This window comes from Colossoma macropomum, unplaced genomic scaffold, assembly GCF_904425465.1.
Source record: "Colossoma macropomum unplaced genomic scaffold, Colossoma_macropomum, whole genome shotgun sequence".
NCBI lineage: Eukaryota > Metazoa > Chordata > Actinopteri > Characiformes > Serrasalmidae > Colossoma > Colossoma macropomum.
The window spans coordinates 8,664,175-8,677,312 of NW_023494798.1; the positions used below are offsets into that span (position 1 = coordinate 8,664,175).

Below are 13,138 nucleotides of genomic sequence, written 5' to 3' on the forward strand. Positions count from 1 at the left end.
CTGTGTGGTCAAAACCAAGCTGTAAATGTCGATGTCCATGTGTAGCTGACATGAGCTGATTTCTCTGGCACTTGGAGAGAGAGAGAGAGAGAGAGAGAGAGAGAGAGAGAGAGAGAGAGAGAGAGGCACATAGAGAGACAGAGAGAGAAGTATAGTATTTTTTGGAGTTGTTTTTATGCATCTACAGTCATATTTTTTGGGCAGAGAGACAGAGAGACAATGAAAAAAAGAATAAAAGTCAGAATAAAAAAGTGAATGAAAGAGAAAAAAAGAAAGAGCTTGAATGAGAGAGAGGGAAAGAAAGAAAGAACGAGAAAGAAACAGACAAAGAGAATGAGAAAGAGTGAGAGAGAAAGAGACGGGAAGAAAATGAAAGAGAGGGAATGAAAAAGAAAGAAAAGAGGTAGAATGGAAGAAAGAGGCAGACAGAGAGAATGACAAAGAAAAAGAGAGGGTAGAGATAGAGAGAGAGAAAGAGAATAAAAGAGAGAGAGAGAAAGAGAATGAAAGAAAGAGAGAGAGAGAGAAGTTGAAAGAAAAAGAAAGACATAGAGAATGAAAGAGAGATCGTGAAAAAAGACAGAGAGACAATAATGAGAGGGAATGAAAGAAAAGAGGTAGAGTAGAAGAAAAAAACAGAGACAGAATGAGAGAGAGAGAGAGAGAGAGAGAGAGAGACAGAGAGAGAGAGAGAGAGAGAGAGAGACAGAGAGAGAGAGAGAGAGAGAGAGAGAGAGAGAGAGAGAGAGAGAGAGAGAGAGAGAGGTATTATAAGCAGTCATGAGCAGTTATGATTAGTTATGCAATGGGCCAGACCCTCAACAGATGTGCTTCAAAGACTCACACACACAGACACATACACAGCCAAAACAACCCACCCCTTCAAGAGGGAGAGATATTAAGCAAAGGAAGCTGTATAACTCATATATAACACAATAAATCATTTATTATATATTACATACTAAACTTTATATTATTATGTGCCACTTTAAAATAAGTACTACCAAGAGGGTTTAGGAATGGCTTAAAATTAGTTCATTCATGGTTATTAATTAGGTCATAAACACCTTAAAATCATTAATAACCAGTTATAACACAGAAATTAAAAAGGGTAACAGTGGCCTGTTACTTGCCAAATTGTGAGCCTATATTCATCTACACTGTTAGACTTCAGATTTTGCTGGTTACTCATCTCACACCTACCATCAGATATAATAGCTCAGTGTTGCCCGTCTCATTTATGAGTTATGACTGATAGATAATGATTGTTTTGCAGTGTTTAATACCAAATTAAGAACCATGTTTAACCCCTTTATAAGATTAGTCTATCTATCTATCTATCTATCTATCTATCTATCTATCTATCTATCTATCTATCTCTACTTCTCTCGCTCTCTGTCCTGTGCCTGTGTGTGTGTGTGTGTGTGTGGGTATTTTTCTTTGGGGGTCTGCAGTGTTTGATTGCTGTGTGAAGGTTTAACCCCACACAATGCCGGCCCTGTTCCGTGGCCCCGAAGCCACAGCGCTGGGGGCGAGGGGCCCCGAGGTTAAAATATGTGTGCAGCACCACCTCCTCCCCATCACTCACACACACACACACACACACACGTCAACACAAGAAAAATATCACAAAAATCACTTTGATCTTCATTCAGTATGAATGGTAAGAAAAATGCAGATTTTTTTACATGTGAAGCTTTTGAGGGATAAAAAAATAATATTTTTACCTCTCTAGTCATTATTGTCCTTTGGCCATTTTTTCAATATGCATTGTAATTTTATATCTCACTGATCTGCTGAAGTATTAATGTCCATCCAGGCCACTTTGCTCAGCTGTGACAAACTCCTAGGATCACTTACAGCTCAGCTGGTGGAAGATCATTTTAGCTTTCTGGATTATATAAGGGACACAAGCTCCATATGTGTTTTAAAATCCAGATGATAACATTTTGTTTTGTAATTGTTTGTAATTGTGCTGTGATTTTCAAATAGAGTGTAATATTTTTATTTTTCCATTAATGGCTTCTCAATTGAAATCATAATACAGTACCTCCTCATCTACTTATGAGCAAATGCAGTATGAATTGAAACCTTACTCTCCACAGTATTTATCTACTTGTTTCAGTGAGCTACAAGTTACAAAAAATAATAGTAATAATAGGTATTAAGCAAAATGTATCAAAACGCATCTCAATGTGAATATCGCTGCTCTCAGAGCAAAACCTTGTATCGCCAAAATGGTAACTTTACAGGAGAAGGAAAAAAACAACTTTACTTTTAATATGTCAATGGAACCAGACGTTTTTCCAGGTAATTTTGAGTCACTTCTTTTGGTCCATTCATCATGAAATTTCCCACAATGGGACAACAAGTACTTTCAAATTATGTCAAAACCTGAAAAATGATAAAAATAAAGATACAAGGTTTTGTTCCAACAGCAAGACAGGTGAGTTCAAGCCACTTGCAGGTTTTATGTTACAGCTGCATTAAGTCAATGAGCTGAAGTTACATACATTCAAGATGAATTAATGCTGAAAAAGATGGTTAATGGAAACAAGATGTCCTTATTAGCAGTAGTTACATAAGGGATACATTGTTATTACATGTTTATAAACATATTGGGACTCTACATAGTATAACTTACAATAATGAGTTAAAATATATCTTTTAACATTGTGCTGGTCTTTTGTGTTGCAGGTAGCTCATCAATATCATACAATGCACCATCTCACAATGACCAATCTCCCCGTCTGCCTGCCAAAGAAGGTAGGACTGTTGCAGCTTGCAGTCGAAATGAGTGCTCTAACATAATCTCTATCTGCCACAACTTTAGTATAAACTTGATTACTACAGACAACAACCAAAAGACAAGAACAGAAAACCTACTTTCTCAAAACACACTTATAGTAGAAGCAAATGGGCAGTTGTTGAAAAACTTTCCGATTGTTTTGTTTTAAATCAAGGGGTTCTTTTCAAAATGCAATCAGAAAGGAAGAAAACCTCATATCTCCAAAATGATAACTTTACAGGAGAAGGAAAAAACATACTTTACTTTTAATGTAAGTCAATGGAACCAGACTTTCTTTTTGGGCTATTTCTTCTGGTCCATTCATCATGAAATTTACAAACAATGTGAAGAGCAACAAGCATTTTCGAATCATGTCGAAAACTGAGAAATGACAAAAATGGAAATACAAGGTTTTCTTCTGAAAGCAGTGATATGCTATATTTGTACCAGATAGAGGTTGAAACATTTTTGTAAGCAATAGCTATTAGCAAATAACTTATCTAGCCCCATTAGTTCCAAACACACAAAGCGCATTACCTTGTCGATATATACTAATGTTAAAGCTGAAATCGTGCTGGGTGATCAAGGTGATCGTTTAGCGCTCTTTCCCTCTCTCTATTCTCTGGGTGAGCGCTCGCTCGGCAGGTGCTGTCTTTGTTCAGTGTAAATAAAGAAGCATGGCTGTTGAGTCGTCCATTCACTGTCCACCTGAAAGTGGAGGGCCTTTCAGAGCGTAGCGAATTAGCAAGACAAAAGCCACGTGCCTCGTAGCCCAGGGCCAGCACAGAGAGAAAGAGAGAGAGAAGAGAGAGAGAGAGGCAGAAACAGAGTAGAGAGACAGGTGCCGTAGATCACAATACAAAGAGAGAGAGAATATACTTGAAGTGAATGGTTTGCATTTGTGTGGATTTGAATGTTAAAAAGTCCACAACACAATAACAGCGTGGGCCGCGTTGCTTAGTTAAGCGAGCTGTTGTGTATTTTCGAGTGTCTGTATTGGTCAATGTTGGTTTTAGAATGTGAGTGTTGGGTGAAAAGCAATGTTTTAGTTATATACACTATGCGACATGGGTTTTTGTCAGTGTTTTGGAGGAACTCGGAGTTGTTTTTATGCGCTTGCAAATTAATTAGTTGATGTTTTTTTGGACTGTCCTTGTTCTTCATGTGTTCCTGAGGGCATTACAGCAAATTGTTTTTATGATAATCTACACATTAAAGTGGTATCCAGTATACTAGTTGTCTGGATGATCTGTTTGTCCACATCCGCAGTGCTAAAGGCTTTGTCTTTAATACTCTATGATCAATTAATATTCATTCTTTTTTTATTTATTTATTTTTTGGGGATATTTGATTTTTAGTGGTCTATCATGAATATTTGTCGTTTTCCACTGAGACTAGCCAATGGCATGTTTCTGTACCTTAGTCCTGGTCATTCAAAGCTACTGTATATAGTAACTTAGTGACAGTTTTCTAGCTAATGCTAAAGCTTCAGTCTTGATGCTTTCAAAGGATATTAGCTCCTCGTGGCAAAGTTGTGTTTTTATTTCAAATTTGACCATGATGTTGCCTGCATGGACGCACTTGCTGATGACCTTCCAGTTAATTACTTATAAAGCCACGCTGGCCTGTATTAATTGATTATTATTTATCTTTGCTGTACATACTGTGCTCATTGCTGTCACCAGTATATTGTTCTGAATTGTGGTTGATTTGTGTTTGAGAATAAAAGGTAAATGTGTTCCTTCTTGAAACCGCACTACTGTGATAGAAATTCCCTCATGCTCCACAGGAAGTGATGAAATTTGCTTTTCTGAGAAATCTGTGACATTGGTCTGGCAAAAAGTCTTACATTTTTGTTTGTATTGTAGTGTTGATGTTTTTCATATAGGAGTGTTTTTGGTGTTTTGTGGTGTTTCAGGTGGTTTTGATGTTGGAGTCTTTGGTGTGTGTGAAGCATCTTTGATGTTTTGGATGGATGAGTTTGGTGTTTTTGATAGATGAGTCTGATATTTTTGATGTCGTTCATGGATAAGTCATGCTGTATCTGATGTGAGAGTACTTGGTGTTTTTGAGGGATGTTTGATGTTTTTGGATGAAAGAATCTTTGGGGATTTTTAGTTTTTGACAGAGGAGTTTAGTGTTTTTGATATTTTTGATCTTTCAAATGGAGATGGTTTTAATGAGGAGTTGTTGGTATTCTTGATGTTTATAATTGAGGAGTCATTGGTGTTTTTGATGAACAATTCTTTTTTTGTTTTTATATAGGAGTATTTGATGTTTATGTGATGTATTTAAGGATATGTTTATGTTTTGATGTAGGAATCTTTTGTAGTTTTGATGTTTTTGATATATGAGTTTTTGGTGGTTTTGAGTGTTTGATGGTTTTGATGTAGGAGATGATGATGATTTTAATGTAGGAGTCTTTAATGTTTCCGATGTAGGATTCTTTGGTGTTTTTGATGCAGGGGTCTTTGATGTTTTTGCTGTAGAGGTCTTTGGTGTTTTGGTGTGTTGATGCAGGAGTCTTTGGTGTTTTTAGTCTTTTGATGTCAGAATCTTTGGTGTTTTTGATGTAGAAGTCTTTAATGTTTTTAATGTAAGAGTCATTGGTGTTTTTGCTGTAGAAGTCTTTGGTGTTTTTGGTCTTTTGATGTCAGAATCTTTGGTGTTTTTGATGTAGGAGTCTTTAATGTTTTTAATGTAAGAGTCATTGGTGTTTTTGGTGTAGAAGTCTTTGGTGTTTTTGTTTTTTGATGTAGGAATCTGGTGTTTTTGATGTAGGAGTCTTTAATGTTTTAATGTAAGAGTCATTGGTGTTTTTGCTGTAGAAGTCTTTGGTGTTTTTGGTGTTTTTATGTAGGAATCTTTGGTGTTTTTGATGTTTTTGGTATAGGGGTCTTTGGTGTTCTTGGTCTTTTGATGTTGACGTCTTTAATGTTTTTGAAGTAGGAGTATTTGGTGTTTTTGGTGTTTTTTGATGTAGGAGACTTTGGTGGCTTTGAGCGTTTAGAGTTTTTGATCTAGGGATCTTTGGTCTTTGGTGAGATTAGATTTTCTTTTTTTATAGTTTTATAGTTTTAGAACAATTTTCATTACTTCTGCATATATAATGGCCTGTGAGAACATATGTACACCTTCACAATACCCTAAATTTCAGATGACAAATCTTATAAGTTATATGGTTGTGGTCTTGATTACTTGACTACTGTTTATGTTTGTTTGTTTTATTTTGTTTGTTTGTTTTTTTTTGTATGATTCAGACTGTCCTGAAAGATGTCACATTGGAATGTAAATATGCAGTGACATATAACAAAGAATATCCATGATGCGTTTGTGTTAGGTCTGGGATAATCTCTTCAGACTGTAGTCCACTCCAGGCCTGTAATAACACTGATAGCCCTCAGGTCCTGAGAGCAACGCTATCTTGGCAGGACCAGAAGAGAATATGTCCAGATAAGCGTCTGAGTCAAAGCAGGATATCTGACCCATGATGAAAGCTCTCAGCCCCTCATTAAAGCCACTAATACAAGGAATACTGGAGATTAGATAATGGCAAAAGGCCATATGACTTTTGACCCATGGCATTATGAGACACCTTCCATTGTACTGTACCTGTCCACCTGTATGCTAACTATGATGGATGTGTGTCCACACATTGTGAGCTTTGTAATTTTGGTATTCATATATTTGGGACATTGATGGATGGTTAATTAATACATGAGTTAATGCTCAGTAGTCAGCCATAATGGCCTAATACTTGGAATAGAAGCTTGGAATAGAGCTACACAATATGTAATAACTGTTAATCGAAAAAAAAGATTTTCACTTTATGTTCACATTGCACACTGAGCACCCTAAACAACACCAGATGTTACTGATGAGTTTTGGTGGGTGTTGTGATGAATCATTATGTTTTCCAATAATGGAAAATAATTTTGGCCAAAATGATGCAGCATGATCTTTAAAGTTGCTGCAACAAGATGCTTTGTTTGCTAAGTGAGATACATTTTAATATTGCAATCAAAATATGTATCACTAAGGCGTTTTGTTTTTCTGTTGCCTTCTTGAACCAGCATTATCTGTTCACTTATTTGATAAACCATGCTGCTTTGATCAGTTGCACGGCATAAGTGTTATTCATGGACCATTAAATGTGCTAAGCATCAGAACTTTGAAGTGCACCAAAGCAGAACTTACACAGCCATTTTAGCAGATTCATTGTCAAAATTGTGTCTTGGTGGACAGACAAAATAGCTGGTTTGTGTTAATTAGCTCTTAATTGACCATTCCTTTGTTATAGCATATTGTAAAGGTTAGGTTTGGATGAATGTTGTCCTTCTTGCCATGATGGCATTTTGTGTTCTAGTTTATCAGTTAAAGCTACAGAGTTGGTTTTACTCAGACAGGGATTAACCCCTTAAAATCCCAGACTTATTATTTACTAAGACTTATTATTTAGTAACTACAGGGACTTCAGTGCGAACTGGTTGAGCTACTTTTAGGTTATAGAAGTGTGTAAAAAACTTTGGGCCTGCCAGAGAGCCTTGGCCATTGAAGTTGTCAAGCATATTTCTGGTTTACACAGCAAACTGAATGGAGATTCTACATTGAAAGGAATGTGTAGTCCAAGATGAGGCTTAATTCCTGTCTGGGATGCTGATCCATAGTTTTTCAGTTGGCCCCAAAATGCTTTCTGAAGAAAGTGGTAAAGGTGTGAAACCATAAAAGTCCTCAAAAATTAGTCAGTTTTTAGTAATGTCGTATGTAGTAAACAATATTTAAAATAATTTGGGATCATATAGGTTGATACCAATGAATTCATATTTGTAATCAACAGTTGTATTTGCAGCAAAGCACAGGTATCCATTTAATTTAACCCCTTAAAATCTCAGGCTTATTACATACTAAAGCTTATTATTCAGTAACTACAGGGACTTCAATGTAAACTGGCTATTCTTGGGTTATAGTCGTGTGTAATAAAACCAAATAAACCTGGGGATTTAAGGGGTTTATTATCTTGAGGAAGTAAACAGAACTCAATCCCCTCAAGTAAACTCAACTCAGAAGATATTGGTGATTCAGACCTAACATTATGGACTAGTATTAACTTTGCATTACAGGTATATGAATGTACAGTAGTACACAAAAGGCTGGGCACTACTGGTCAAACACATTTTTTTTTTTTTGATTATTGAAGTGAAATAGGTACATGTAAAGATATCTGCACATTTGTATGCCCGATTACTGTTTATTTGCTGAATTTAACACTAAAATGTGGCATGTGCAAAATTTTATATTTTAGTTTTTTTTTGTTGTTTTTTTTTACCTATATGTTAAATTCAGCAAATAAGTGACAAAAACATCAAAAAATGTTAAAATGTTAATGTGCTTTTAACTTATTTTCAAGCCTGTACTTTGACCGGTGGTATTTAAACCTTTACACATAACTGTACCTGTGTTTATGAATAGTATGGACAGTTACATTAGAAAATAAAATGTGCATGAAACCGTAGAAATATCAGAGGTATATCCTAATTATAGATGTGCAGCCTTTGTTATCATAAAATGCTAACAGTGAGATTATGAGCACGCCGTTCTTTCCAGACTGTTTAGGAGTAGCGCTGGTCTAGACGGCTGGGTGAGTTGGACGGTTGTTTTGACTAGTTGAGCTGCAGCCCGGTCTCTGAGGAACCACCACACCCAGTGCAGCACAGCCGAGATGAGGGGAGGGGAGGTCTTTGAGCTGGATAGAAAGTAGGAAAAGCACAGTGCTTTGAGACATTTTGAGCTCGGCATCCATATTCAAGCCTTGTGAACTCTTGTGAACCCTCTTCATAGTCTTGAAAGTCCCTTCGAAGTGAAGAGTTATTACTTTTGCTTTGTCATAAGAAATAAATCTAAGTAATTACATATGTATTTACATAGTTATGCAATAGTTACACTGGTGTTTGTCATGCACTCTGGTTCAGAAGGTTTCAGTCTGCCCGCTGACTGTGTTCTGTTTGTTTTGATGGGATGACAGAATTGGGCAGAAATGTAAATGACGCTTTGCGAAGTAGGACTTTATACACAATGATTTCCCATCAAATTGGAATAATGATAAAATGTTCTTCTTCTCACAAACACAAATGACCGATTGAAGGTTTAGAGCCCAAGCTGGATTCTTGAGCTTGTTTCAATGATTTGCAATTCAGAAATATTATGAAATTATATCTTTATTAGGATTGAAGCCACTGCAAATAAACCAAAGTAAAACAAATGGACATATTGGCCTCACAGTGATTCAGAACTTCAACTACGGTTCTCTGAATCCATGTGCCTCACTTTTTTTTACCCTGCCCACCACTCCTAAAAGTCCACAGCCCAAATGCAAAATATGCTTCTTGTTGGACCTGGAATTTGCTGCCATTCGAGTTTTGGAGGGACTGCATTAGCAATAGGGGCCTCTCCACTCTCCAGTGTTTGAGCTTGGGGAGTTGAGAGTTAGGCAGCCATTGCTGGTTTTTTCCCCTCTTATGGCTTAAGCTTATGGTTCTTCCAGCTCCTCGGGCCTATCATACAGTAGTAACGTCCACCGCCATTGTTTTCTTTTCGAATTCCGACGTTGTGTTTCGTCTGCTCGCTCTCTTGCTTTTTCCCCTTTCTCTCTCTCTCTCTCTCTCTCTCTCTCTCTCTCTCTCTCTCTCTCTCTCTTTCTCTCTCTCTCTCTCCCCCTCTATGGATTGTGCTTTTCTCCTTCTCCTGGAAGGAGGTAGGCTGATGTGTGTTTTTTCATGGCGGAGGGGGTGAAAAAAGCGAGGGAAAAAAAGGGCCAGGAAAACAAAGAGAGGTTGTGTGCAGGCTCAGCAGGCAGGAAACGTAACTCTCTCAGGACTCTCCCTCCCTCCATCTCTCTCTCTCTCTCTCTATTTCTCTCTCTCTCTTTCTCTCTTTCTTTTCCCTGCTTGCACCAAGTCTTGTTCCAGATCACTCTAGGGAGAAAAAAGAAAGAAAGATGGAGACGTTCAGACCCTGAGTAAGAGAAAACTTGAGAAGTTCTAGAATCAGAATAATTATTGGAAAATAGTAATACAGGAATTATGGACTTGCTGTCATAACAAAATATTCTATCTTCCTTATTGGAGAAGGATTATTATTCCAAGCAATTTTGGTGTAAAATGGTGTAAAAAAACTAATTTTTGAATTGCATCACAGTGAAGTGCAATTGGTATAAAACGAAGCAATTGGTTTGCCTTCTAATTTGTGCACTGCCCTCATAGACCGACCAAGCACTAGATGAGACATTGTCTGGCTTTCTTCATGTTCCAAAAGGCTTCTACAGCTAGGTCGCCCACCCTTAGATACCACAGCATTGTTCTCAGTGAGAAATGTTGGCTCAGGGATGTATTGTGATTTTGAAACAAGTGGGCTGTTTTTTCAACTCATTCCAAACCAAATGTTTGCTTTTGTTCACAGTAGTAAGAGTGTTGTAGGTCCACCCAACACAGGATTTAAAGGATGTCCACCAGAAGATGGCAATGTTAGCTCATTTTTACCAATACACCACTTGTGAGATTGCTACTATAGACATTGGATAGAATAAGTCTAATCTAGTGGTCATTCTCTTACACAAATATGGTCAGATGACAATGATCTGGTCAGACATTTGTGTAAGGGAGTTTTCATTAGCACAAAGATAGTTGGTTCAAACCTGGTAGGAGAAGTAGTTATCACAAGCAACAATATATGGAACTCTTTCAACTAGTAATTCTTACAATGCATGTAATTGATTTTAACCATTCTACACTGTAAAAATGGCTTTTCAGGTCAACCTAAAATAAGTACTTAACATGATAACAAGTAAAATAATATTAGTGTACAAGTACTTTGAATAAAGCATTGTTTCAATCAAAGTATTTGCTTGAATTGAATCAGATTAGGTCAATTGCTTGAAGTAGTTTTTGTCCAGCTGATGAACCATTTTTACATTTTATATTTTTCTTTTATAGCTTGTTGAAACAAGCAGTGAGAACTGTAGACTTTCAATTTATATCATATTTGCATGTGTAAGTAGAAGAAGACATATTTTATGATCATTTGAATTCTATGATTTTTTTATTTATTTTTTAATATAAGTTTTTTGTTTTGCAAAAAAAAAAGCTTGTTTGTTATTGTTTGACATCAAAACAAATAGAGAAAAAACAGAAGTATAGACTCAAGCCTGAATGTAAATTAAATATAAATATCATGTATTATGTAACTATAAAATTATTACAACCCATGTAATGTAATTACTGTGTAATTACAATGTAATTGCATTGTAATTATGTAATGTACATTGAAAATGTAGTAAAATAATACATCCAGACCTCTAAGAGTTAAGAATGAGTATTTTCATTATTAGGAGATGTTAGAGATATGATCCTCATACATGATTTTCAGATTCTCCTTGATTCTATTCAAAGTTCTGAAAGCCAGTTAAATTTTCAGACTTCTGCTTGGGTTCCATTAGTCTCAGTATTATTATTTTTTTTTAATGATGGCTACTATGTGACTTAGTCAACTCAATGCCGTAAGCAATCAGTGGCTTCATCATTAAAGCCAAAAGGGCAACTGTATAGTCTGAGGAATGGGGATAATGATTAGCTGTGATAGTTGGCTAATTTCCGTGTGGGACAGAAGGATCAGCATTATGCTGCGAGGCACAATGAGACCGTTTTAGAAGCACATATGAGAACACTGTGTCTGCCCAGAACATGCATGGGAAACATAAAAGTGTCTCCTTGGTTTCCTGCCCTTTCTATCCACTTTTTTTGTGCTTTTCTGGGGTATATCTTACAGAAAATAGAGCCCTAACGTTTATAGCCATGATAGTACCTCTGATGCAATGTTAAAAACGGAATTTTTGGTTTCTGGCAGACAGAGATTGTAAAGTGATTTACAGCTTGAAAAACCTGAATGGAAATGTTTCATTGTGGGTTTTCAGTGTGTATGTGTGTGTCCAAAAGCTGGTCAGTCTGTTGCAACCTCCTTAACTGTAATTTATGGCAGTCAAGTTGAGCCTTAGTCCTGCTCTGAGACGATGCTGAAAGCCAGATAAAACCGCACAACTCTGACCAGATATCCTCTCTCTCTCTCTCTCTCTCTCTCTCTCTCTCTCTCTCTCTCTCTCTTACTCTCTTTCTTACTCTCTTTCTCATTCACCATTCACACACACACATACACACAGATCAGACCACCAGAGGGTGTCTCTTGACATTTCTCTTTTTCCAATACATGCTCATGTTTCCCTGAGTAGAAAAATAAATGCAAACTGAGCTTTTAGCTTGCCAGTAAGGATATAAAGATATAAACATGTCTAGTCTTGTCTAAATAGGGCTACATATTTGACAGGAATTCAATATTTCACAACATCACACTGGCAGATACTCTAAGCTTTATTTGATAGCGATAACTTTAAGTGCAAAATATTGCTGGTAAATTGAGCAAAACATCTCTCTCTTCTCCTCAGATGCCTCGTATGATGCTGTACGGAGGACAGGCTGGTCGAACAACATGCACAGTGGTAAAGGTGAGCATGCTAAATACTAATCTAACCCTTTAAGCTGTAAATTAAACTCATTGGTAGGCACAAACTGAGCTAGTGGTTCTGTTGTTGCAGCTCAGGAACTTAAATTTGCTAATGGGTTCAAAGTTTCCCAATAAGTTCACTAATTGCATAGTAGTTACCAGATATATAGTAATTACTAGATAATAACTGATAAAACCCACAATTTAAGTGAGATTAGCTTGTATTATACATGTTTTAGTAAAAAGAGTTTTTCCTTAGACTTTGTTCACTTATCAAAAGCCATGTACCACCACTGTTACTGTCATCAACAGTTTGCAAGACCAACAGACGTAAGCTGCTCAGGTGTGAAATAGTTTACCTCAATAAAGAGGCTTATTGTTTAGTTATTAATTTTAAGGCTTATTCAGTAACTACTGTGAGTATTCTGGTAGTTCTTTTGTAACATATGGAAGTTAGTTAGACTTGTGTGCAAGTTACATGAGTTATGAAAGTGGGCCCACATACAGAGCCTTGCAGTTTAAGGGGTTAACATCTACAAGCATTTGCTGTAGCAACTGATCCATAAGGCAGGGGGCAGCCTTTAGTTGTGAGCTTTTGTGCTCCATTAAGCACTTAGTGGTGCAACCAGCTGCTGGCCCTGTTTTCTTTGGATGAGGACTGATGTGTGGAGGGACATCGACTTAATGTGTCTCATTCGCTCTCTTTCAGGCTCCCCGACTGTAGTATCTCAGAATGTGTCTAAAGGCACTGAACAGGCTCGACCTCAGCCAGGTAACAAAGATCCCCCAACTTAATGTCAC

General features: G+C 36.9%; 1 protein-coding gene across 7 annotated transcripts in view; it reads left to right on the forward strand.

Moving 5' to 3' along the window:
* fli1 (Fli-1 proto-oncogene, ETS transcription factor) overlaps positions 1–13,138 on the forward strand; it is a 49,938-nt gene that overhangs the window by 33,966 nt on the left and 2,834 nt on the right. For all 7 annotated transcript variants that reach the window (XM_036584650.1, XM_036584651.1, XM_036584652.1 and 4 more), the window contains 3 exons: positions 2,698–2,766; positions 12,279–12,338; positions 13,047–13,109. In XM_036584650.1, the coding sequence (XP_036440543.1) occupies positions 2,698–2,766; positions 12,279–12,338; positions 13,047–13,109 (192 nt within the window). The remainder of the gene's footprint in view (positions 1–2,697; positions 2,767–12,278; positions 12,339–13,046; positions 13,110–13,138) is intronic.